Here is a 24,692-nt window from a genome sequence, read left to right as displayed (position 1 = left end):
TCAGTAACAAAAAGGAGCCGTGGTTTTGTTGTATCAGTAGGATTTGGAAGGGAGGAGATGGATTGGTTAACGGAGCATTTGAAGAAAGCTGTGGAGTTGGAGAATACCAGGGGATTTACACGAAAGTTCAGGGGCGAGAATAAGATTCATTTGATGGAGATTTGCTTCAACAATAAAGGGCGATTCATGAAAATCACTGAGATTGCTACAAGAAGGAAACCTCTACTTCTTGTCATCCCCGAGGGTGTTAAAGGTAATGGATGGGAAGTCCTTAGGAGGGCGATTATTTCAGTGCAAGATTATTCTGATCAAGTCGGAGAAGAGTTGAAGAAGACGTTTGGCAATACTCAGATGAGTAAAAAAGCATATATAGAGGTGGTCGGTCATACGCAGAGGTGGTTGCAGAGGATGGAATTAGGAGTGGAGTTCCATTATCAGCTGGAAAATGGGCCAAAGCCGTAATATGTGAATGCAAAGAAAAAGTCCAAGACTGGACTCATGAAGGCAAGGCCATTGCGAGGATGATGGGTGTGAAAGGTATGGTGTCTATAAATCCCATTTCCGCCTTCAAGGGGTGTTTCTTTGTGAGTACAGCAGGAAGAGCAAAATGGTTCCAGGAGCAGGAGAGACTTTTAGTGAAAGGAAGGCCTGTTCTCCTAAGAAGATGGTCGCCAAGAGAAAATATGATTATTCTTGGAAAATTCAGAAGGGGCTGGTTAGAGTTGAAAGGCCTTCCTTTTCATTTGTGGGAGGAAGACCAGCTGAAATTCATCTTGAAGAAGTGGGGGAGGGTGACGGAGGTAGCTAGGGAAACCGTGAAGCTGTTGGACTTGACGAAGGTGAAGCTGTGGGTGGAGATGCATCCTAATGTCGTGCTTCCAGCATTGCTTGAGGTGGAAGACGGGGCCTGGAAACATACAGTGGCAGTTTCAGTCATCGGAGAAGAGGGTGAAGACGACACTGTCACGTCCGAGACATCCCACTGCAAGTACGAGTGGTTGAAAGAGGGGGGTTGCATCTCTCAGACGACAAAATTTGCAGAGGGGCTACGAGGTAGTATCAGGGGTAATGAGTGCTACAGTAGGGAGCTTCTTCCCCGGGCACGCTATCGGTGCTCAAGTACAAGCATGGCGGCCAAAAGGGAGAAAGGATGGGAAGGGAGCAGATTGGGCTTAGTAGAAGAGAACTTTCTTGGGCCCATAGTGCCTGAGACTTCAACTAAAGCCCATCCAGTAAGGGCCCAAAGAGGGAGAAGGAGTCGTGGGCTGCAAGCTGGCCCAGACGCCCCTCAAGCCCATGACGCAGCGGCATCACCTTCTTCTCTCCAGCGAGTGGGCTCCTCTGCAAAAGCGACCACGCAGCCTTGTTCAGGCGATGAGAGGGCCGGCATCGAGGTAATACATGGAGAGGATGGTCGGGCCGATGAGTTACAGAACCAGACTTTATCCAACCCTAGCCCACCTTCAGAGATAGAAGATGATAGTTACGGGCGTCGGACTGTGGGCTATAAGTCAATAGGCCCATCGGGGTTGGGCCAATTTCTAGGAGGATCGAAGTCCTCTAGCATGAAAGGTAGGTCTCGAGAGGAAGAAAGCGCAGTGAGAAAAGGGAAAGCTCCAATGGTTCAGATGGAAAACTTCACGCAAGGGGAAAAGACGATGGATTCAAGGAAGATGTGGTCCAAACTCTTCCTTCCAAGCGCGGCTCGCTGTCATGGACAACGGAGTAGCAGCGAGCCTCTTCCCCTACGGAGCGCAGCGCCTCTTAGTGAAGTCCGCAATCTGGAAGTGGAAGGCGGGATGGGATCTCAACAGATACGAGGTATCAAAGAGAGTCCCATCTTCCGTTGTCTTCTGCCAAGGAAATGCAACAGCTGGTCGAAGGAAGAGATCTCGACGTCAAGTGGAGAGATGGACCCGCGAAAATCCCAACTCGAAGACGACAAAGGAGGATTTACGGGCCGAGTGGGGTACGATCCTTGTGGTTCTTCAGTCACGGAGTCACCTTCTATTCCAAGAACCAGAGGTAAAGAAATCATTTTGGGAGGAAATTGTGAAATTCCGGGAGTGGAAAACTTGGAGGAAAGTCAGCCTTTTTCTTCTCAGCCACCCGAGCCTTATTCCTCTCCTTTCTGTAATCTGGAAAAGTATCTACCGAGTCCCTCCGGTCCTCATCTCCCAAATTCAGAATTTCTTTCCCAGTCTCCTTCGGTAAATCAAGGTAAATTTAAAATTTTTCCTGAAATAGGCGATGTTGGCCCCTTAAATTTTGTTGGCATCCCTGTCCATGTTGAGGAGGAGAATCAGAGAGCTGTTTCTAACCAGATGTCTGAGAGATCTACCCCTGGGAAGTCTTCTAACCTGTTGTCAGGCAGTCCAGGGGTTAATGTGGCATCCCCACCGGAAGACTTTCTTATCGATGGCCTGTCCCCTAGGAAAATGGCTAAAGTGCGAGAGGTTCTATGCTCTCTAGACATTAAGGTGTACTCTAGGAGGAAGAATAGAGGCCCATAGGCGTTTGAATCCAGGTGGATTTGGTTTGGAGGGTTAGGGCCTGAGTGTTTTTCCATGAAAATTATCAGTTGGAATGTTAGGGGTTTGGGTTCAAGTAATAAGCGTAGGGTGATTAAAGATTTCCTTAGGTCAGAGAATCCGGATGTTGTGATGATTCAGGAAACAAAAAAGGAGAAGTGTGACAGAAGGCTAGTGGGCAGTGTCTGGACGGTCAGAAATAAGGATTGGGTTATTCTCCCAGCGTGTGGGGCTTCAGGAGGGATTTTGTTCATTTGGGACTCAAAAAAGTTGTGCAAGGAGGAGGTGGTATTAGGCTCTTTCTCGATATCGGTCAAGTTCGCCTTAGAGGGCTGTGGATCTCTTTGGATTTCTGCAGTTTATGGTCCAAATAGTCCCTCACGTAGGAAGGATTTTTGGGTGGAACTTTATAACATTTATGGTCTAACTTTTCCGTTGTGGTGTGTGGGCGATGATTTTAATGTCATAAGGAGAAGTTCAGAAAAATTGGGGGGCTCTAGGCTAACTTCAAGCATGAGGGACTTTGATAGTTTTATTAGAGAATGTGAAATGCTTGATCCACCTCTTCGGAACGCATCATTCACTTGGTCAAATATGCAAGAGTCTCCCGTGTGTAAGAGATTAGACCATTTTCTTTACTCAAATGAGTGGGGGCAGCTCTTTCCCCAAGGCATTCAAGAAACCCTTATCAGAAGGACCTCGGATCATTGGCCAATTGCTTTGGATACCAACCCGTTCATGTGGGGCCCAACACCTTTTAGATTTGAGAACATGTGGCTGCAACATCCTAGTTTCAAGGAGAACTTTAGAATTTGGTGGAGGGGTTTTCAAGGAAACGGATGGGAAGGCCACAAGTTCATGAGGAGATTACAATTTGTTAAAGCCAAATTGAAGGAATGGAATAAGATTTCTTTTGGAGAGCTTAATGAAAAGAAAAAAAGTATCCTCAAGGATTTAGCTAACTTTGACGCCATTGAGCAGGATGGGGGTCTCACCTCTGAATTGTTAGATCAAAGAGCCTTAAGAAAAGGGGAGCTAGAGGAATTAATTTTGAGGGAGGAAATCCATTGGAGACAAAAAGCTAGGGTGAAATAGGTTAAGGAAGGGGATTGCAACTCTAAGTTTTTTCATAAAGTGGCTAATGGCAGGCGAAATAGGAAATATATCAAGACTTTGGAAAATGAAAGGGGCTTAGTGTTGAATAATGCCGAGAGAATCACCAAGGAGATCCTACTTTACTTTGAAAAACTCTACGCGAGTCCTATAGGAGAGTCTTGGAGTATTGAAGGATTAGATTGGTCCCCTATTTCGAAAGAGAGCGCGATAAGTTTGGATGCCCCTTTCACTGAAGAAGAGATTTCTAAGGCCATTTTTCAGATGGATAGGGACAAGGCTCCAGGGCCTGATGGCTTTACTATTGCAGTATTCCAAGACTGTTGGGATGTGATTAAGGAGGATTTAGTGAGAGTGTTTGCAGAATTTCATAGGAGCGGAGTTATCAATCAAAGCACTAATGCCTCTTTCATTGTTCTTCTGCCCAAAAAGAGTACGACAAAGAAAATCTCAGATTTTAGACCCATTAGTTTGATCACTAGTCTCTATAAGATAATAGTCAAAGTGCTCTCAGGGCGTCTAAGAGGGGTTTTACACGAAACCATCCATTCTACTCAAGGCGCTTTTGTTCAAGGGAGACAAATAATGGATGCGGTTCTCATAGCAAATGAGATAGTAGATGAGAGAAGACGATCAGGGGAGGAAGGTGTCGTCTTTAAAATTGACTTTGAAAAGGCTTACGATCACGTAAGGTGGGATTTTTTAGATCAAGTGTTGGAGAAGAAGGGGTTCAGTCCTAAATGGAGAAAATGGATGAGTGGATGTTTGTCCTCGGTATCTTATGCAGTATTGGTGAATGGTAGCGCTAAAGGTTGGGTTAAGGCATCGAGAGGATTAAGACAAGGTGACCCTTTATCCCCCTTTTTGTTTACTTTAGTAGCAGATGCATTGAGTAGGATGCTTTTGAGAGCAGAGGAGAGAAATATGTTGGAGGGTTTCAGGGTGGGTAGAAACAGAACTAGGGTATCTCATTTGCAATTTGCCGATGACACCATCTTCTTTTCTAACACTAGGGAGGAAGACTTGCAAACTCTCAAGAGTCTTTTGTTAGCATTTGGGCATATTTCTGGGCTTAAGGTCAATCTAGACAAGAGTAATATTTATGGTATCAATTTGGATCAAGCTCATATTTCAAGATTGGCTGAGACACTTGAATGCAAGGCTTCAGGCTGGCCTATACTCTATCTGGGTCTTCCTTTGGGTGGGAACCCCAGGGCAGGGGGATTTTGGGATCCTGTGATTGAGAGAATTTCTAGAAGATTAGATGGATGGCAAAAGGCATACCTATCCTTCGGAGGGAGGATAACTCTCATCCAATCTTGTCTTTCCCATATGCCCTGTTACTTTCTTTCTTTATTTAAGCTACCCGCTTCAGTCGCTGCAAAAATCGAGAGGTTGCAGAGGGATTTTTTATGGTCAGGGATTGGGAAAGGCAAAAGGGATCATTTAGTCAGGTGGGATGTCGTGTGTAAACCGAAGGAAATAGGGGGTTTGGGTTTTGGGAATATTTCTCTGAGGAATCTCGCTCTTTTAGGGAAATGGTTGTGGAGGTACCCTAGAGAGGGTTCGGCTCTATGGCATCAGGTCATACTTAGCATTTATGGTTCACACTCCAATGGTTGGGATGCTAACACATTAGTCAGATGGTCACATCACTGTCCTTGGAAGGCCATTACTCAAGTCTTTCAGGAGTTTTCCTCGTTTACTCGGTTTGTGGTAGGAAATGGGGAAAGAATTCGGTTCTGGGAAGATTTGTGGTGGGGGGACCAACCTTTGGGTTCCCAATATCCAAGTCTATTTAGAGTAGTCTTGGATAAAAACATACCTATTTCTTCAGTTCTTGGTCCTACTCGTCCTTTCTCTTAGAATTTAAATTTCCGTCGTAACCTGTCATTTTCTAAGATAGAGGACTTAGAAGGCCTCATGCAATCTCTCGATGGATTGCATTTATCTTCTTCGGTTCCAGATGCCAGATTTTGGCCCTTATCTTCTTCAGGGCTTTTTTCAGTTAAATTTTTCTTTCTAGCTTTATCCCAATTTTCTGGATCTCCTCAGGTTTTTCCTTCTAAGTTCGTTTGGAATTCTCAAGTTCCTTTCAAAATGCAGTCCTTCATCTGGTTAGTGGCACACAAGAAGGTGAATACTAATGACATGCTACAAGTGAGAAGACCCTACAAAGCCCTTAGTCCGGATATTTGTATTCCGTGCATGAAGCATGGGGAATCAGCTGATCATATTTTTCTTCATTGCTCCTTGACGATTAGGTTGTGGCACAGGTTATTTTAGTTAGCTAAGATGGATTGGGTCCCCCCGAGGAGCATCCTTGACATGATGTACATCAAATTTAATGGATTTGGTTCGTCTAAGAGGGGGATAGCCTTGTGGCAAGCTGCAAACATCGCTCTTATTCGGATTGTGTGGTGGGAAAGAAATGCGAGGATTTTTTAGGATAAAGCAAGGAATTCAGAGTATCTTTGGGACTCTATTGTTTTCCTTGCTTCTCTTTGGGCTTATTGTTCCAAGGTTTTTAAGGGGACCCCCCTTAATGTGATACAACTTGATTGGATAGCAGTGTGTACTCCTTAAGGAGTGGTCTTTTTAGAGTGTTTGCTTGTTTTTCAATGTATTTTTCTATAGTTTAGCTTTCTTTGGCAGGAGGATTCCTCATCCTTCTTTTGTACTTATTTTTATCTATCAATAAATCTTTGTGTCGTTTCCAATAAAAAAAAAATAAGGAGCACTTTCTACTTTGGTCGTACTTGCTAACTACCTCTACTGTTCTTCCTACTACCTTTGAAGACACTACTTTTTCAATGGATAGAACTCCCTATAAGGGCCTTTGGAGTAGAACACTCTTGGGTTAAGGATTTGGCCCATCTTGGTGGTTGAATCATATAGTCAATAACACACTTTCACACTATTTCATAGAAACTATTAAAACATAAAGAGGATAAATACAAAACTCAAGGCCTAAGAAAATACCATGTCTCCTGACTTCTAATATCTTCAACTTAAATTGAGATCAGAAACATTGTCATGTTCTCCTACCTCATATCTCCATAATCCCCAATCCTTATGACAACTTAAGGATGTTATAAACTCAATTCCTTAATAAGAAAGGAATGTTGTTTCTATAAGAAAACCTCATTACAAGAAGCATTCCCAACAGAAAATTATTAAGAGAATTACATATTTAACCAAAATAGTTATTCTAAACTTTTCCCGAAAATTTCTGCATTGGCTCAAATTCTACTGAGTTAACCTTTCATTTGTATTATATGCTTTCACTATAGATGAGCCTCTTTCAATGTACATAATGTTAAGAGCATTAGGCGATTTAGATTAAGTTGGTAATTTTATTTCATCCACCCTTGTTTAGGACTCTACGTACTTTTCTTTGATTCTCCATTTGAAGATTAAAGGTTGCTGCATAATCAACTTGGGATTAAACAAGTATGGTCAAGTTAAATGAGAATGATGACATAAAAGGGCATAGAGTGGACTTACGTGAAAATGGGGAATAAAATTAATTTAGAAACAATTTTAAATTGAGAATTTGAAAAGAAATCTTTCCAAATAATAGAAACAATTTGGACAAAAAAAAAAAGTTCAATTGAGAATTTAAAAAAGAAAATCTTTCCAAATCTTTGAAGAAATTTGGAAAGGACTTGAAGCTAAGAATTTAAAAAGGAAAATGTTTCTAAATCTTTTTGAACTTAGAAAAGAAAATCTTTCTAAGATTCTCAAGTTTCTAAATTGTTTTTTTGGCAAAATATGAAATCTTTCCAAATCTTTCAAATATGATTTCTAAATTGATTCCAAGTCCACTAGGTTTTTTCAAATATATGCCTATTGAGAGAGTTCTCTCAAGAACTCATGCGCCTAGGCATTAAGTCATTATTCTTTACGCCTAACTAGAAACTCTAAAAAATCATGATTTTGTTTTTTGGGTTCGTAAGAGATATTTGCATCTGAGCATGATGGTGGTGCATCGCAAATGTGAGATTAGGTGTAGGTTTTGAGTGGATTATAGCTCTACAATATTTAACCTTTTTGTCTTTGAGAGGGAGGATTACTTTAATTCAGTCTTGTTTGTCTCACATCCCTAGCTACTTCCTCTCGCTCTTTAAAATTTCAGCATCAATAGCTTCAAAGATTGAGAAGATGCAAAGGGATTTTCTTTGGTCTGGGGCGGGGAAAGGGAAGAAAGATCATCTTATCAGATGGGATGTTGTTAGTAGACCAAAGGAGTTGGGAGGTTTGAGATTTGAGAAGACTTCTCTGAGAAATATTGCTCTCTTAGGGAAATAGCTTTGGAGGTTCCCTAGAGAAAGGAGTGGTCTTTGGCATAAGGTTATTGCGAGTATATATGGAACACATCCTAATGGATGGGACGCCAACATGGTGGTTAGATGGTCACACAGATGTCCTTGGAAGGCTATTGCTCAAGTTTTCCAAGTTTTTTCCCCTTTTGTCCGCCTAGTGGTGGGCAATGGGGAGAGAATTCGTTTTTGGGAAGATCTTTGGTGGGGTAACCAAACTTTGTGCTCTCAATTTGCTGATCTTTATAGAGTTATTTCTGTGAAAAACCTCACTGTCTCAAATTTCCTTGGCAATTCTTTTCCACTATCTTGGAATTTTAATTTTCGCCACAATCTTACGGATTCAGAAATTGATCTCCTTCAAAGATTAATGTCCTCCCTTAGTTCAGTGTTTTTCTCTCCTTCTTTGGCAGATTCAAGAGTGTGGTCTTTGTCATTGTCAGGCTTGTTTTCAGTGAAATTTTTTTTCTTGGCCTTGTCAAAAGTCTCAAATCTTATCTTGTTCCTTCCGACCAAGTCTTTGTGGAGTTCAAAAGCCCCTTCAAAGGTTAAGGCCCTCGCTTGGTTAGTAGCACATGGGAAGGTAAACACCAATGATAAGTTGCAATTGAGAAGACCCTACAAATCCCTCTGTCCTCAATGGTGCATTCTTTGCAAAGGAAATGGAGAGTCGATCGACCACCTTTTTCTTCATTGTCCTATTACCATTGGACTCTTGCACAAGTTGTTCAATCTAGCAGGGTTGGTTTGGGTCCCTCCAACGAGTTTTGAGGACATGTTGGTTATTGTTTTTAAAGGCTTGGGGAACTCATTAAGAGGCAAGACACTTTGGCAAATCGCTTGCCTTACTTTGATATGGATGGTGTGGCAAAAGAGAAACAATAGGATCTTTGAGAATAAGGGGAGAACGGAAGAGATGTTATGGGATTTGATTATGTTCTATTCCTCTCTATGGGCTTCTTGTACTGCAGCTTTTAGAGAAGTTCCTCTAAGTGTTTTACAACTCAACTGGATTGCGGTTTGCGCTTCAAAAGTTTGAAGATTGTTAGGGTTTCTCTTTGTTTTTAGATTTCTATTGTTGGGAGTTTTCTCTTTTGTTCAGTTTGTGTAGGAAGGACCTCTCATCCTTCCCTTGGTTTCTTCTCTTTCTTTTGTATCTTTTCTTTCTCCTGTATCTTTTCTTTTATTAATTTATTTTTCTTTGTTTCTGATCAAAAAAAAAAAAGCAATCATATGTTTCCCTACTCCACTTGTCACTCATATCTCTATTATATTGACATACCCATACAACTACAACTCTCTCCATTTCATAACTTTTTCCCTTATGACATAGTGAAATAAGGGAATCATTCAGTATATAAGAATGCTATTCTCATAAGTCAGTCACAAAATTGGAAACCTCCTTTACAAAAATCTTTTATAATAGGAAATTCTTAAGGAATTAGTAGGTGAAGCAAATTAAGAAACTAAGACATTTTCAACAATTACACCTTAGCTCAAGTTTTATCGAGTCAATATTCATTTTCTAATAAACAGTTCCTCAATTTGCATCCAAGGCACCATGATCATGGCAATCAATAACATACACTCCATTAAGAAACCTGTTACAATTCCTATCTTTGTACTTGCCTTGAAATAACCACATGGAAATGCTTCACAGGACTCAAGATGCTCTATCATTTCCACCTTCCATAATCCAATATATGGATAGGACTACACTTATTTTAGATCAACCGTGTACATGCTCCATGTGTTCACATGTTGATGTAAAAACAACTAATTCTATTTTCAATAAAATTCCCTTATGGATATCAGGTTGAACTTGTACTGTCTTTGGTTTCTAATAATTGCATGATTTGAATGAATCAAATCCAACTGATTAAAATTGGATAGTTTCCATTTTCTACCAGCATTGCCACTTTTCAGCAGCCTAGTATCAACCCTAAGGACTTTAGGATTGACTCCAACACCTAGGATCAATCCTAGGGGTTCCAAGGTTGATCTTTGGCATGCTAATTTCCTATTTAAATCTAGAAGCCTATTGGATAAATCTTGATCCAAACTCATCATATTTTCCTACTTGTGTCATGTTGACTCTAAACTCTTTATGAAGGATTTGAATTCTTCAACCTTGTCTCCTGCTCTTAACCTAATGTCATACTGATTAATTGTGGCAGTGGAAGCTTTGACATTACAATTTGTACAATCACATGAACGATATGTCAATGCATACATAAAGAGAGACACAGGGTTCTGATGCAATCTGGCGAAACTATGCCCACATTCGCGAACAAGATAAATGTTTTTTTATGTGACAAAAACTGTTAGAGAGCACATAAAGAGATAAATGCATCCATAAAGAGAGCACATACAAAACCTAAACATCAAAACAACCTTATGTTCCCTTACCCCTAGTACCCTCACCCTAACCTCTAAGTCCTGAAATAATATTACTAGGTCCTTTAGGTGTCTCCCATCTCTCCCTCATGTCTCTATATATGCTGTATAACTGCAGACCTATATCCATCTTGTAATAAGTATTTCCCCGCATTATACAGGAAGCCAATTCCTTAGTGAATGAAGAATCCTATTTCCATAAGGAAACCTAAAAATAGGGAACCTCTTTTATAAGAATGTTTTCTAATAGAAATTTCTTAACGAATTAAAAGGTGAACTCTACATTATGAAATTAAGGCATTTGTCAACACAAATTTATTCTGTTTGTTGCAAATGGAAGATGATTATATTATAAAGTTTACGTTTCATATGATCTCAAGAAAAGCACACATTGAGGCACTATTTCATTCACAATCTGTTGAATCACTTTGTTTATCACACATATTGCATAAAATTGCAAGTACAAAAATTCAGATAAGAAAATATGTGTACAATTGAAGAAACAAGATAAGAAAACAGTCTACATACTTCCTCTGCCAATGAAACCTCTGACTGCTCCAATCTTACATTCTCCTCTAGATCTTCTAGCTTCTTTTCATATTGATCCACAAGATCAACCTTCTGGCCAACCAGCCCAAAACAGAAACCTCGCTTAAGCTTTGGTTGATTAGGCTCTGATTGTAAGCGAACAAGTTTTTTATACAATTTCTTTGCATCAGTCTGGAAAAGGATGAACAGTTGTTAAACTCAAGGCATACCAAAAAGGTAATGTAGTATGTGATTCTATTTAGGCATGCAAACCACAAAACAAGCCTTCCATTTGCTCTGCAACTTACTTCCAGAAATGAACAATACATGGATTAAAAGTATCCACACTGATATGAAAAAAAATAGAGACAAATTTACATGCACATGCCACAGCTTCATAGATAGATTTATTGTTGGTTTTGTAGCATTCCAATGAGAATTCTCTTTAATCATGAAGATGAAGTTCAACATTATGATGCTTACAAACTAATCAAAGTAACTACAAAATCAAACAACAATGTCAAATCTTAGGCCCTAGTATTACAATCCTCAAAATGAAAAGGATTCATTCAATATCCATGTGGTTGCTTTTGCAAGTCTTGTTCATGATATAAAATATTTATATTTTTTATAACCCTCTTAAATCACAGTATTCTCTCCAAGTAAGGTGGCATAACAGTTGACGAGGCTAACTTGATGTTCAAAAAACTCAATAATTAGATCTCAGTATTCCACATCATAGCTGTTTCATGCACTATTAGGTTGCTTGCATGATTTTGCATAGTGGTCTTTCAGTTACCCAAGATAACACGAGGGGAATTGAGAATTTGGGGAAATGGAAGGATGACTAGACTTGAAAAGAAGGATGGAATTTTTATTTGACCTTACCCGAAGGTTTCATTTAAAAAACTAGACAAATATTCAATTTAAACGCACAAGCATATCTAGATTTTATTTGAAACTTAGACTGAAATTTCATTAAGATTTTGTTCAAGGTTTCATACTTGGATAGATAAATTTTCTCATTGAGTTTTGTTTAAGTTCCCTTCAATTTCAGAGTACTTCTGCATTTCATGTTTCACCAATGATTTTGGACATTTTATTTTTCAGCTTCAGTATTGCAGTGTGCCTCCCAAATCTGCTTCCATTATTAGTAACCATGGTCAAGACAAGAATTATCCTATAAATACAAGAATTACCAGCCAACTATGTTCTGATGTTGACTGCTATTTTCTCCTTCTCAGTTAAACAAGATGTTATTAGAGCAAATCCATGTCTGATTCTGGTCTACTGCCCCTTCTTTCCATATCCACCATTTCTTCTTCTTCTCTCTTCTCTTACTTTCTTTATTCTTTCTTCTATCGTCCTACCTCATATCTACTGGTGGTTGCAAGGAAGACCATTGTGCCTAACTGATGTAAATAAAATTTGCACCAATTAGTCTCGGTTGATGATTTGTCAACTGTTGAAGCATAAGGCCTAGAATATGTTGCTGTATTGATTAAAAAAAAAAAAAAAAGGCCTAGAATATGTTGCTGTTGGTGGCTGATTCTAGTTTTTGCTTAATTAAGGCCTTCCTGCTGTGATTCCAAAATTCTCACTGCTTGAATATGAAATAGTATTACTATATTCTCTTTAATAGTTTATTTTTGTCCAAATATTCCTAAATTAGTGGTTGATTTGTTTCCATGTATAATGATTTATTTTCTTGTATTTCTTCTCCATTTATGCATAGCAATAGTTGAATAATTTGTTTAGAAAAGCTTAGATTTGGCAGCATTCTTGAGAAGAGATTAAATTTGATAGTCTACTTTCTTTTTTCTTGTTTATAACTGAGTGTATACAACACCAAAAGTAATTGCTGAAAATGATAATAAAGAGTATTCCAATTTTTACTCTCCAACATGGTATCAGAGTACTGATTTTTTTCTGCCTTCATTGTAGAAACCTGAACTTGTCTAAGTTTTCATTGGAACTAGCCGACATGATTTTTCCAATAATTTAGCTATAAGTATTTTTCATAAATAAAATTAAAATCTAAAAAAATAAAAATAAAAAACTCCAAAGAAAATGCTTACAATAAGACCCCGAAGTCGGTTTGTTCGACGAACCACCACATTTGATAGATATGTAGAAGGATAATACTCGGTAAAAAAATTTTCAACTGTGTCACCAACACTGCTCCCAGCAGAAACAGGGATACTGTGAACTAAGATAGTAAACTGATGTGGCTGTGGCTTGGATGAATAAAAGTAAGCAATCCTTTTCAAAGAAATATATTTATATTCCTGCAGAATCAAGTACCATTCAGCACCAAGTTCAACAAACTAGTAACTGTAAAGAGAATATTATCTGCGTTATGAAACTCACAAGCAATAGAAAGATAAAATAAATACAGAGCCCACATTGCTTTAATAATCATGTTACATGTAAAAAATAAATAAATAAATAACACTCACATCTCATATAAATGGAATAAGGGCTTAAATATAACCAAATCCTGTTAAATAAAGAATTAAGACATTATCACAGTAGAACTGCATAAAGATATGACTTACATAGTAAAGAAGATAACAGACCCATACAGTGACAATATATACAGAGCAGAAGTGAAGCCATAACCTGCCACAAAGGTCAAAACTAATAAGGTTTTCTTCAAACTTTTCTTGAATTCAAGAGCACAACACAAAGCTTTATTCTGTATGCAATCAGAGATCCCTCTCCCAGAAATGCACAAACAGATAATTCTTGAAGAATATGATGTGTAGTTTGGTTGCACGCAGATCAACCCAAAATGAAATATATGGTACACTACTTTCAAGGTTTTGATTAAACTAGAAACTTGTTCTCCATGACAAAATGCCTAAAATGCCACTCAAGTTCTAGAAAGAATACCCAAAAAATTATTTAAATACGTTGTTTGATTGCTCTTGCTGTTTGAAAGATATAGATCTTTGAACTCAAATGGACTGTTCTCTTTTAAATTCTTCTTTATACTTTCCAAGAGAGATAACCTGATTCCAGTTCCCTCAATCAAATTTATTTGAAAGATAAAGGTCCCACCAAAAATAAGGATCTTTGCTTAGTAGCTAATAAGAAGGTCAAATACCAAGAACATCCTTCAGAATAGGAAAACTTTATAGGGCCATTAGCCATGACAAATACATCTCATACAGCAAGTGTGAGAAGCATCACCCCATCTTTTTTGGTTGCATTATTACTACAAACTGTGACAAAGATAGTTCTCCTCATGGGGCTGAGTCAGCAGCTGGAGGAGCATTCTTGATATGATGATTTTCTCCAAGGCTTTAAGAGGAACCTTAAACCCTATAGGTAGGATTTTGGTGGTGAGTTTACAGGGAATTTTCTTCCCTTATTAGTGTTGTTTTGATTTGGAGGTTCAATGTAGTTGAGATTTTGACAGTTGTTTTATACACAAGACATACACAAGGGTGCCACAAGGAAAAGAACAAGAAGAGAGAAACAGAAAACATTCTCCTCTTTCTTGCTACCTAACCTCTAAACCCCTTTTAAGCTCTGGATCTAAGAGCTACGTATTGTCAAAGGCCCTTCGATTTTACTCTTTCTAAATAGTTCAAAACGAATACAAAGGAGTAGCTTTCCATGCTTTTTTCCGCTTCTTCCTGATGAAGGATCCATGAGAACTAGAAGTGTTGTTTTAACTGTAGAATTTTGCACCCGTACTATTCCAAACAAGGAGAAAACCAGCTACCATAGGATTCTTGCTTTGGCATAGTGAAGTAAGACCTTTGCACATAAACATTTATTCATCAAAGTCTATCCTCTCCTCTTCACCTTATCCATGGTCAAAATTTATTTCCAAACTGCTTCCTAGGCACCAAAAAAAAAAACTCACTTCAGTTAGAACCAATGGATTCCAAATAACATCTGCCGAAAAAGGCTGTAATTCCCATAATCCGTCCAAGAATAATAAGATCCAAATGAGAAGTTTTCACTTTTGCAACAATCCACACCGACCTATTTTCAACACCCCTCTTTACTGATTTTCTTTATGATCTCGATAGGAACACTTCACCACCAACAACTTCCAGTAATGGAATAGTCTTCAGAAACAAGGAGTGCAACACCCCACGTTCACCACATCCAAGACTGCCATCAATTTGTAGGAAGCTCTCAAAAGGAGACCCAGATACATGGAAGGGAACACCCCCACTCAACACCCTAGTACAACCACCAATTGCTCCATATTAGTAATACCCACAATTGGAATTAACTTACTCTTTTCCGGATTGATTTTCAATCTGAAAATTGCCTCAAACCATATTAAAAAAACCAAACAATGACAAAATATTTTATCTATGCATGTCTCACAAAAAATAAAAGTGTCATCAGAGAAGAACAGGTGAGACACTTCCATCTCGTCACCTCCCACCTTAAAACCTAAATGAAACCCCTTTAGAAGACAACGAAAAGCCTCCATCATAACTAATAAATATGGAAGATGAGGCCTTACCTCAACCCCTTAAAACTTTTAAGTCTATCTTGAAGACTCAATTTCAAAGCCAAAATTCAACTACAGAAGCCCCTGAACATGTAGCTCATCCACCAATTTTTATTCAAGTCTTGAAACTTACACCTTAAGCCACATATTCTCACATCTAATGGGAGTTTTTCCCCTTCTCACTCCTCTATCTAACAAGATACATATGTGATCAGAAATCAGACATAACAAATTACTCTGTAAAAGCCCACTAAATGTTCCTACCAATTTTATGACACTAGAAGTTGATCCAGCCTTAAGATAAACTGAATGTTCATGCCTCCACACTAAATCAAAAGCCCTCCATTCAACAAGAGATCCTGCAAAGTCAGCTCCTTAATTATCTTCAAAAATTTCCTCATTGCTGAGGTTATCCTAACACAATTCCTCCTTTCCCCCAGATAACTGACCATGTTAAAGCTCCCCACCCCTGCAAATATAGCAAGGATCATCCTACAACCAATTAATGTCCCCCAATTCTGCCCAAAGATCATCCCATTCTCCCCCTCTAATGGACAAGCCCACAAACTCTTATAAAACCATCACCACAACTTTTAAAATGATAGGAAATTGAAAAGGATCCCACTTTCGTTTCTAAAAACTCCAATACCTAGTTGTTCTAGAAAACCACTATACCACTAGCTGATGCCCTAACATCCATAACTCCCTACTTTAGAAATCTCCTCACAAATAGGCTTCTCACTAATTGCAACGACATCTCTCGCACCTTAGTTTCTTGCAAGAAAACCATATTAGCCTTCTGCATTTGTATCAAGAACTTAATTACCTTATGTTTCTTCCTGTCATTAACCACTCTAATATTCTAAGACAACTATAATCTTTATTAAGAAAGCGTAGCTAGTTCCCACCCCTTGTTGCTACTTCCCGTTCCTTTCCCCACTTTTCTTGTTGTACCATTATACTTCAATGAAAATTCCAATTTCCAAAGCTCACTTTCAATTTTGGATGAGAAAGCTATCCTCCTTATCTTTGCTCCATAAAGGACCCTTTTCCAACCCTTTTGTATCCAGTCCCAGAAATCTACTGAACAGAGGCAATTCACTATTTTACCCATCATAAGTGAGATCCATCCCCATCCCAATGCCTACAACACTTTTCCCTACTATTGTTTGACCCTCATGCAATCATCACCCTCTAAGATCCCATGGCGGTTCAATCCATTCTTAAGAAACTCCACTAAACAGCCATCTTGTAGGATCATTCCTCATGCCAAGTAGTGACAACAAGCCCCCTCAGACAATTTTGACTCGGACTTCTATCTACATAAGACTTCTTAATGACAAAGATTCTTATAAAGGCGATATCTTGTTTTGAGGTTTCCTTGTGAAAGTAGAATTCCTTATTTATTATGGAATTGGATTAGGAATATCTATATGCATAGCCTAGATCATGAGCATAAAACACATGAGACCCTACACAAGGTATATACAAATATAAGTTTTATAGATATGTAAGAGAATATTGACACCCAGTGGAGCAAGGCAACATGAGATTACTTTTGAGTTAGGGTTTTGTGTCTACAATCTCTTTCTTCAATAACGTTCACTGTAGAAGAGTCCGGAATAATTCAAATTATTCAGATCTGATTAGTTAGGGATTATCTTATTTATTTTATTTCTTTTTATTATTTGCATAGGGTTTTATTATTTGAATCAGGTTGTTATATCTGGTTGTTTTGGAATTTGAAAAATCCTCCAGATTGTTAGGGTTGTTTTTCAGTTTCCTAGAATAAAGGAGATGGTTGGATAACCTAGTCTATATATCAGAATGTAATATCTTTATTTTCTAGTATGATAATTAAGAAAGCAGTGTTTTATCCGTTCTTTCTCACTTCTGGTTACATTCACTATTATATAGTGGTGTGAGTTATCTCATGTGTGGGAATAGGCATGGTTTTGCATGACATTAAACCTCAAACTCTTTTGAGTTAGATTGTTTCTTCTTTATTAGATTATACAACACTAGCCATCAAACTTATGATACCACAACCGCTTGTTTGCAGGGTGGTTGGAATTCTTTTGTCTTGTCTTTGCTGTATGGTTGGTCTTTCATTTTTGGTTCTTTTTTTGTGTGCTTCTTTTGGTTGAAGAATCTTTCTTTATAAGAGAACATTATGGTCTTTTACAATAAAGGTTTTCTCTTTGTTCTTGGCACTTTTTGTTGTTTTAACAACCTACCTTCTCTTTCATTTATAAAGTGTCTCTTTTCAAAGAATAATGATATTGTCTTTTTATTAGGATACATAAGATAAAACTACATATAAATGTTTCATTGTTGAAAAACAAGAAATGGGTAATGCAAAATATAATCCTATGGACAATGCTAGTGAAACCCCATAAGAAACAAAGTACAAAATATACTTGCCAAAATTTCTAGCCACTCATGCCTTTAACACACAAGAAAAAGTTGCTTCAATCATAAATGGGTTAAAGCACTTTAGTCAAGTTGATTTTTTGTCATAGAAGCCTACTACTAACTGCATTGTCAGCCCATGTCTCCTTGCCATCCCAAACATTCTAAATTTCACAATAACTTCATTCTAGTTCTGCAACATGTTATGATCTAGTGTTAAAGTAATTACCATTTTGAGCCATTCTTTACATTTGAAATGGTAAATAAGTCCAACGAGTTATTTGAAAAATCAGAGAAGTCTATGGACTTAAGCTGATCTCCCACACAATTCACTGGAAGAAGAACAAAGATCCCTAAAATCCCAGCAACCAGAAATACTCTGAAACTGCAAAAAAAAGAATGCCAATAAAAGCAAGAATGAAGATGTATCATGATGAAATATACATATATTGTTATCAATCAAATCCAAAATACACACAAACACACATCAAGAGGTGCCATCCATATATATATATGGCAGTGGGATATGGCAATGGGGCAGATTTTCCCGAATACCTGCCCAATCCCACTCCTAATGGGAAGGGTTTAGGATAAAAGACAAACAAGTTCCAGGCGGGTTTGGGAAGACGGGTTTAGGGAGGGTTCGGGTATGACTTTGTCCCACTCCACCCCATCCCGATTATATATAATTTTAAATAAAAAATTACTTTAGTTGATTTTCTTTCATTTTTCAATTTTTAAAAATAAATAAAACATTGCTTTTCATAAAAATAAATTATAAATATTTATAATATTTTTTATTTAAAAATTATATTTATTTTTAATAAAGTTTAAAATTTTAAAAATTAAAAAATTTTGAAAAATGTTGAAAAATTTTAATTGGCATAGGATAGTTATGGGAATTTTCAATACTCGTCCTACCTTACCCCACTTAATTTTTTTTTTTTTTTTTTTTTTTTTGAGCAGAGATGAGAATAAATATAAATAAACGGGACAAGATTGGGATGGGATAGCCCGTTCTATTTCCATCCCTATATATATGTTAAATTATTCAATTATTCTATCAAATTCAAATCTTTATAATCACCTTTGAAACCTTCATAATCACTTTTGAAATGTATCTTTTAAGAGCTATCACTGATTATTACAAGGTTTGTTTATTTAGACCATTTTTTGTTTTTATTTTCAAAGAAAACAAAAATCAAGTTTACAAATATGTTTGGATGATATTTTTTATTTTTATTTTCTAGAAAACTAAGCTCAAAAAATGGAAAAAAGTAAAAACATCATTTTCATATTTTGAAATTTTTCTTAAAAAACAAAAAACCTTTTTAAAAAAGTTGAAACCAATATAGAAGGCTTTGTGAGACCAATATAAAGGGAAAATAAATATTATTCGTATAAAAGAAATATTAATATAAATATATAGTCTACCAAGAATAAAAATAGTTATATCTTATATGAAATAAAGATTCTATTTTGTCAAAACCAATTCTAAATTATATTAATTGAACAAGAATCATACACATATTTATACAAAGTTGTTACCAAATAAGGCAAAGATTCTACAACCATTTCTAACTATAATACAATTGTCCTATAAAACAATAATAATGGGCTAATCTAACAACTAATTACTAGGAATATACAAGGTAACAAATTAACAATCAATTAGATACTTAAAATTAACGAATTACACAGATCTCTAATACTCCCCCTCAAGTTGGTTAAAAAATATATTGCATGCCCAATTTGCTTGCTTGCCATAGACATGAAACTTATTCCCGCAATTCCTTTAGTAAACAAATCTATTGAAGTTTAGTAAGAATGTTAGGACTACAAACAATCTCAACCTCAATCTTCTCTTTAATGAAGTGTATATCAATTTCAATATGCTTACTTCTGTCATGTTGAATTAAGTTGTGAGCAATGTTGATTGCAACTTCGTTATCAAAAAATAGCTTCATAGGTTCTTGAATCTTTACTCAAAGCTCCTCCAGTAGAGTCTTAATTCACATAAGTTCACAAATTTCGGGCAATGAATCATTTGGTCAATTGGGATCTAATGTGTAGGTCTAAGGAGTTCAGTGGTTTAGGGTTTGGGAAAATTGCTCTGAGGAATCAAGTTTTATTAGGGAAGTGACTTTGGAGGTATCCTAAGGAAAGTTTCGCCCTTTGGCATAAAGTTATTTTGAGTATTTATGGGACACATCCTAATGAATGGGACGCTAATAATATAGTCAAATGGTCACATTGTTGTCCCTAGAAAGCCATTGCACTTATTCTCCAGGTTTTTTCTATATATACTCACTTTATGGTGGGTGATGAGACCAGAATTCGTTTTTAGGAAGATTTATGGTGGTGGGATCAACCTTTGTGTTCACAATTTCCAAAACTTTTTAGAGTCACCACAACTAGAAACCTATCCATTTCGGTCATCTTAGGTAATGAAACCTCATTGTCTTGGGATCTTATTTTCCATCGTAACCTAATTGATTTGGAGATTGAGGATCTTGAAAGACTAATGACTTCACTATTCCATGTACATTTGTCTCCATTTACTCCAGATGCAAAAGTTTGGGTACCTTCTTCTTTAAGAGTATTCTCAATAAAATCTTTTTTCATAATCTTGTCCAATTTATCAGATTTAGTTCCTTTCCACCTAGCAAAATTTTTTGTGAAAATCAATAGTCCCTCTTAAGGTCATGGACTTTTGCTTGGTTAACGGTACATAAGAAGGTAGATACCAATGGCATGCTACAACTAAGGTCATTCAAAGCCCTTAGTCCTAATTGTTGCATCCTATGTAGGGGAGAGTTGAGAGACGATTGATCATCTCTTCCTACATTGTCTGATTATTTTGGGTGATGGCAAAAGATATTCTCACAAGCTGGGATGGTGACAGTATTCGCAATATGATGATGATCTCTTTCATGTGTTTTGGGAACTCTACTAGAGGAAAGATTCTTTTTTTTCTTATATATCAAAAACAAACATATGTATTAATTGAGAATAAATAAAACATGAGAAGGATGAGAAATCCTCCTCGTGAAATACAAACTTTGATAAAAATGATATGAGTAAACCTCCACTATACAAGGGGTTATACAAAAAGTACAAAAAGCCTATACAAGTGTAATAGCTCCTAACCCTGTAGACCCAACCTTAAGGTGTACAAATCGAAAGCCAACTAAGTTGAATTACACTCAAAAGATAGGATTTAAAAATGTTCGTACAGTAAGCCCAAAAAAAAACAAGGAAATGAAGCAAATCCCACATAATCTCCAACATCTTCCAAGTATCATCAAAAATCCTAGTGTTCCTCTCTCTCCACACAATCCATAGCAAAGCAAGACACGCAATCCTCCAAAGAGTCTTACCTTTAATAGAGTTCCCAAAACACTTGAAGGAAATCATCATCATATCACGAATACTGCTTAGTTGAACTCATGTCATCCCCACCTGTGAGAAAATCATATGTCATAATCCCAAAGTAATCGGACAATGTAAGAAGAGATGATCAACGTCTCACTATTCCTCCTACATAGGATGCACCGATCAGGGCTGAGGGCTTTGAAAGGCCTTCTCAACTGTAGCATGTCATTGGTATTTACCTTCTTATATGCCACTAACTAGACAAAGGTCATGACCTTAGAAAGGACTTTTGATTTCCACAAAAAATTAATTGGGTAGAAAGGAACAAAATCTGATAAATTAAATAAGGCTAAAAGAAAAGATTTTACTGAGAAAACTCCTGAAAAGGACGATGCCTAAGCTTTCGCATCTAGAATAAAAGAAGTCAAATGAACATGGGAAAGTAAGAACACTAGTTTTTCAAGATCCTCAATCTCCACATTTGTTAGATTGCGGCGAAAGATAAGATCCTAAGACAAAGAAGTGTCATTACCCAAGATGGCTGAAATGGGAAGGTTTTTAGTTGTGGTGACTCTGAAAAGTCTTGGAAATTTTAAGCATAAAGATTGGTCCACCCACCACAAATATTCCCAAAAATGAATTCTGGTTCCATCACTCACCACAAAGCAAGTGTGTGTAGAAAAAATTTGGAGAATATGTGCAATGGCCTTCCAAGGGCAACGATGTGACCATCTAACTATATTGTTGGCATCTCATCCATTAGGATGTGTTTCATAGATACTCGAGATAACCTGATGCCAAAAGGTAGAACTTTCTTTAGGATGCCTCCAAAGCTACTTCCCTAATAAATTTTGGTTCCTCAAATTAATTTTCCCAAACTCTAACCCACCAAACTCCTTAGGTCTACACACTATGTCCCAACTGACCAAGTGATCCCTTTTACCCTCCCCAGAACCTGACCATAGAAAATTTCTTTGTATCACAATCCTTAAAGTTATTGAAGTTGGAATCTTGAAAAGAGATAGAAAATAGCTTGGGATGTACAACAAACAAGACTGAATTAGGGTAATTCTACCTCCTAAGGACAAGAAAACTGGTTTCCATCCATCCAACCTCCTAGAGACTCTATCCAACACTGGATCCCAAAAGGAAATTGATTTTGGGTTCCCTCCTTGAGGAAGACCCAAATATATTAAAGGTCATTCAAAGACTGCACAATCAAGCAAAAAAACCAAATTGATGGTTTGATCCTGACTAATGTTATTCCAAAAAGAGTGTTTTTATTTAGATTGATCCTTAGCCCTGACAAATGCCCAAACACCAACAAAATTTGCTTATGAGATTGCAACTCTCTAGTCCTATTTTTGCCCACTAAATTTGCTAGAAAAACAGAAGGTGTCGTTAGCAAATGGTAAATGAGACACCCTAGTCCTATTTTTGCCCACTAAAAACCCCTCGAATAAACCTCTTTCCTCTGCTCTCACTATCAACCTACTTAAAACATCATCCACAATGGTGAAAAGAAAAAGGGAAAGGAGACCTTGTCTTAGACCTTGGTATGCCTCAACCTAACCCTTGGCATTTCCATTCACTAAGATTGCAAAAATCGCCGAAGATAAGCATCCCCTCATCCAAGACCTCTATCTTGAAATAAACCCTTTTCTTTCAAGTGCATGGTCTAAAAAGTCTCGATCAACATGACCATAAGCCTTTTCAAAATCAATTTTGAAGACTACCCCTTTCTCTTTTGATCTCCTTTTTTCATCCACCTCATTAGCAATCCAGACAACATCCAAAATCTGTCTCCCCTCAACAAAAGCACCTTGAGTAAAAAAAATAGTGCCCTGAAGGACTTTACACAATAACCCTAAAAGAACCTTGGCTATGATCTTGTACAAACTGGTAACCAAACTAATGGGTCTATAATCTAAGATCCTGCTTGTTTGACTATTTTTTTGGCACTAAAGCAATGAAGGTAATGTTCGTGTTTTGATTAATTATCTCATTATTGTGAAACTCTAAAAACACTCTTAAAATATCCTCCTTAATCGTCTCCCAACAATGCTAATAAAATCCAATGGTGAAACCATCTGGCCCGAGGGCCTTTTCCGTATTTAAATGCAACACAGCATTGTGAATCTTCTCTTCCAAAAAAGGGAAATCCAACCACTCGGCACTTTTTGCTAAAATAGGAGACCAATCCAAACCTTCAATCCTCCATGAGCTTCCTAAAGACTTGAAGAATAAATTCCTAAAATGGCACTTGATCTCCTTTGAAATGCTTTCAAGATGATTTGGAAGATTGTTTGTCTCACTTTGTTATGGATTGTGTGAAGAGAAAAGAATGCTAGGATTTTTTAGGATACTTGGAAGATGTCTGAGATGATGTGGGACTTACTTCATTTCTATTTTTTTTTTGGACCTACTGTATTGATGTTTTTAAACCCTTTCCATTAAGTGTCATTCAGCTTAGTTGGTTTTCGATATGTACATCTTAGGGTTGGGCCTACATGGTGAGGATCCCAAATGAATTTCAGGAGATGTTATACTTATAAAGTCTTTTTTATTCCTTTTGTACAGTTCTCCTAATAAAGTAGAGGTTTTATTGGATCTTTTGATCAAGTTTGTATCTCACAGGGAGGATTTCTCATTGTTCTCATGTTTTCTTCACATTAATTTATACATCTATTGTTTCTGATTGGGAAAAAAAAGACCTCCAACAAAGGTATAGCCAATAGTTGACCTTTGATCAATTAATGACCATGCCTAATCCGCATTTGTATAGTCTTCAACATGTAAATGATTATTCTTTGAAAATAGGAGTACTTTCCTTGTGGTAGACCTTAGGATCCTTATCACAACATTTGTGTGTTCTTCAAGCAAACAATGCATGAATTGACTTACAACTCTAACAAAATATGCAATGTCTAACCAAGTATGATATAGAAAAATCAGCCTTTTTGCCACAAGCCTTGATATCACCCTTTATCTAAAAGAACACTACCTTCTTTGGCTGCTAACTTTTGGTTTGGATCAACAAGAGCATCTACAAGTTTACATCCTAACATAACCCTTTCATTACTTCAATGACAAGAAAATACCACAAATTTCCTAAATCTTTCATTTCAAATTCCTTAGCCAACTTGCTCTTCATCTAATGAATCTCTTCAAAGGCATCACTTGTCATAATAATATTTTTAATATAGATGATAAGTATGGTTAATCTTTTCTCAAGGGGTTGTTTAATGAGTAGGGTATGATCATCTTTTCTCAAGGGGCTATTTAATGAATAGAGTATTATTATTATTTTTTTTTTATCAGAAACGAAGAAGAATATATTAATAGAAGAAAAGATACAGGAGAAAGAAAAGTTACAAAAGAAAGAGAATAAACCAAGGGAAGGATGAGAGATCCTTCCTACACAAATTGAACAAAGGAGAAAACTCCCAACAATAGAACTCTAAAGACAAAGAGAAAGCCCAACAATCTTCAAACTTTTGAAGCGCAAACCGCAATCCAGTTGAGTTGTAA

At 37.1% G+C, this 24,692-nt stretch overlaps 1 protein-coding gene across 5 annotated transcripts in view; it reads right to left on the bottom strand.

Annotated features, from left to right (window-relative positions):
* The window catches only part of LOC117911162 (CSC1-like protein At1g69450), a 69,859-nt gene that overhangs the window by 33,658 nt on the left and 11,509 nt on the right, over nt 1-24,692 (bottom strand). For 4 of the 5 annotated variants that reach the window (XM_034825389.1, XM_034825388.1, XM_034825392.1 and 1 more), the window contains 4 exons: nt 18,016-18,171; nt 13,450-13,513; nt 12,970-13,179; nt 10,892-11,083 (listed from right to left, as the gene is read on the bottom strand). In XM_034825389.1, coding sequence (XP_034681280.1) covers nt 10,892-11,083; nt 12,970-13,179; nt 13,450-13,513; nt 18,016-18,171 — 622 coding nt within the window. The remainder of the gene's footprint in view (nt 1-10,891; nt 11,084-12,969; nt 13,180-13,449; nt 13,514-18,015; nt 18,172-24,692) is intronic. The other variant, XM_034825391.1, reaches the window with a different exon arrangement.

This window comes from Vitis riparia, chromosome 3, assembly GCF_004353265.1.
Source record: "Vitis riparia cultivar Riparia Gloire de Montpellier isolate 1030 chromosome 3, EGFV_Vit.rip_1.0, whole genome shotgun sequence".
NCBI classification, from domain to species: domain Eukaryota; kingdom Viridiplantae; phylum Streptophyta; class Magnoliopsida; order Vitales; family Vitaceae; genus Vitis; species Vitis riparia.
This window is presented reverse-complemented; position numbering and strand designations above follow the sequence as displayed.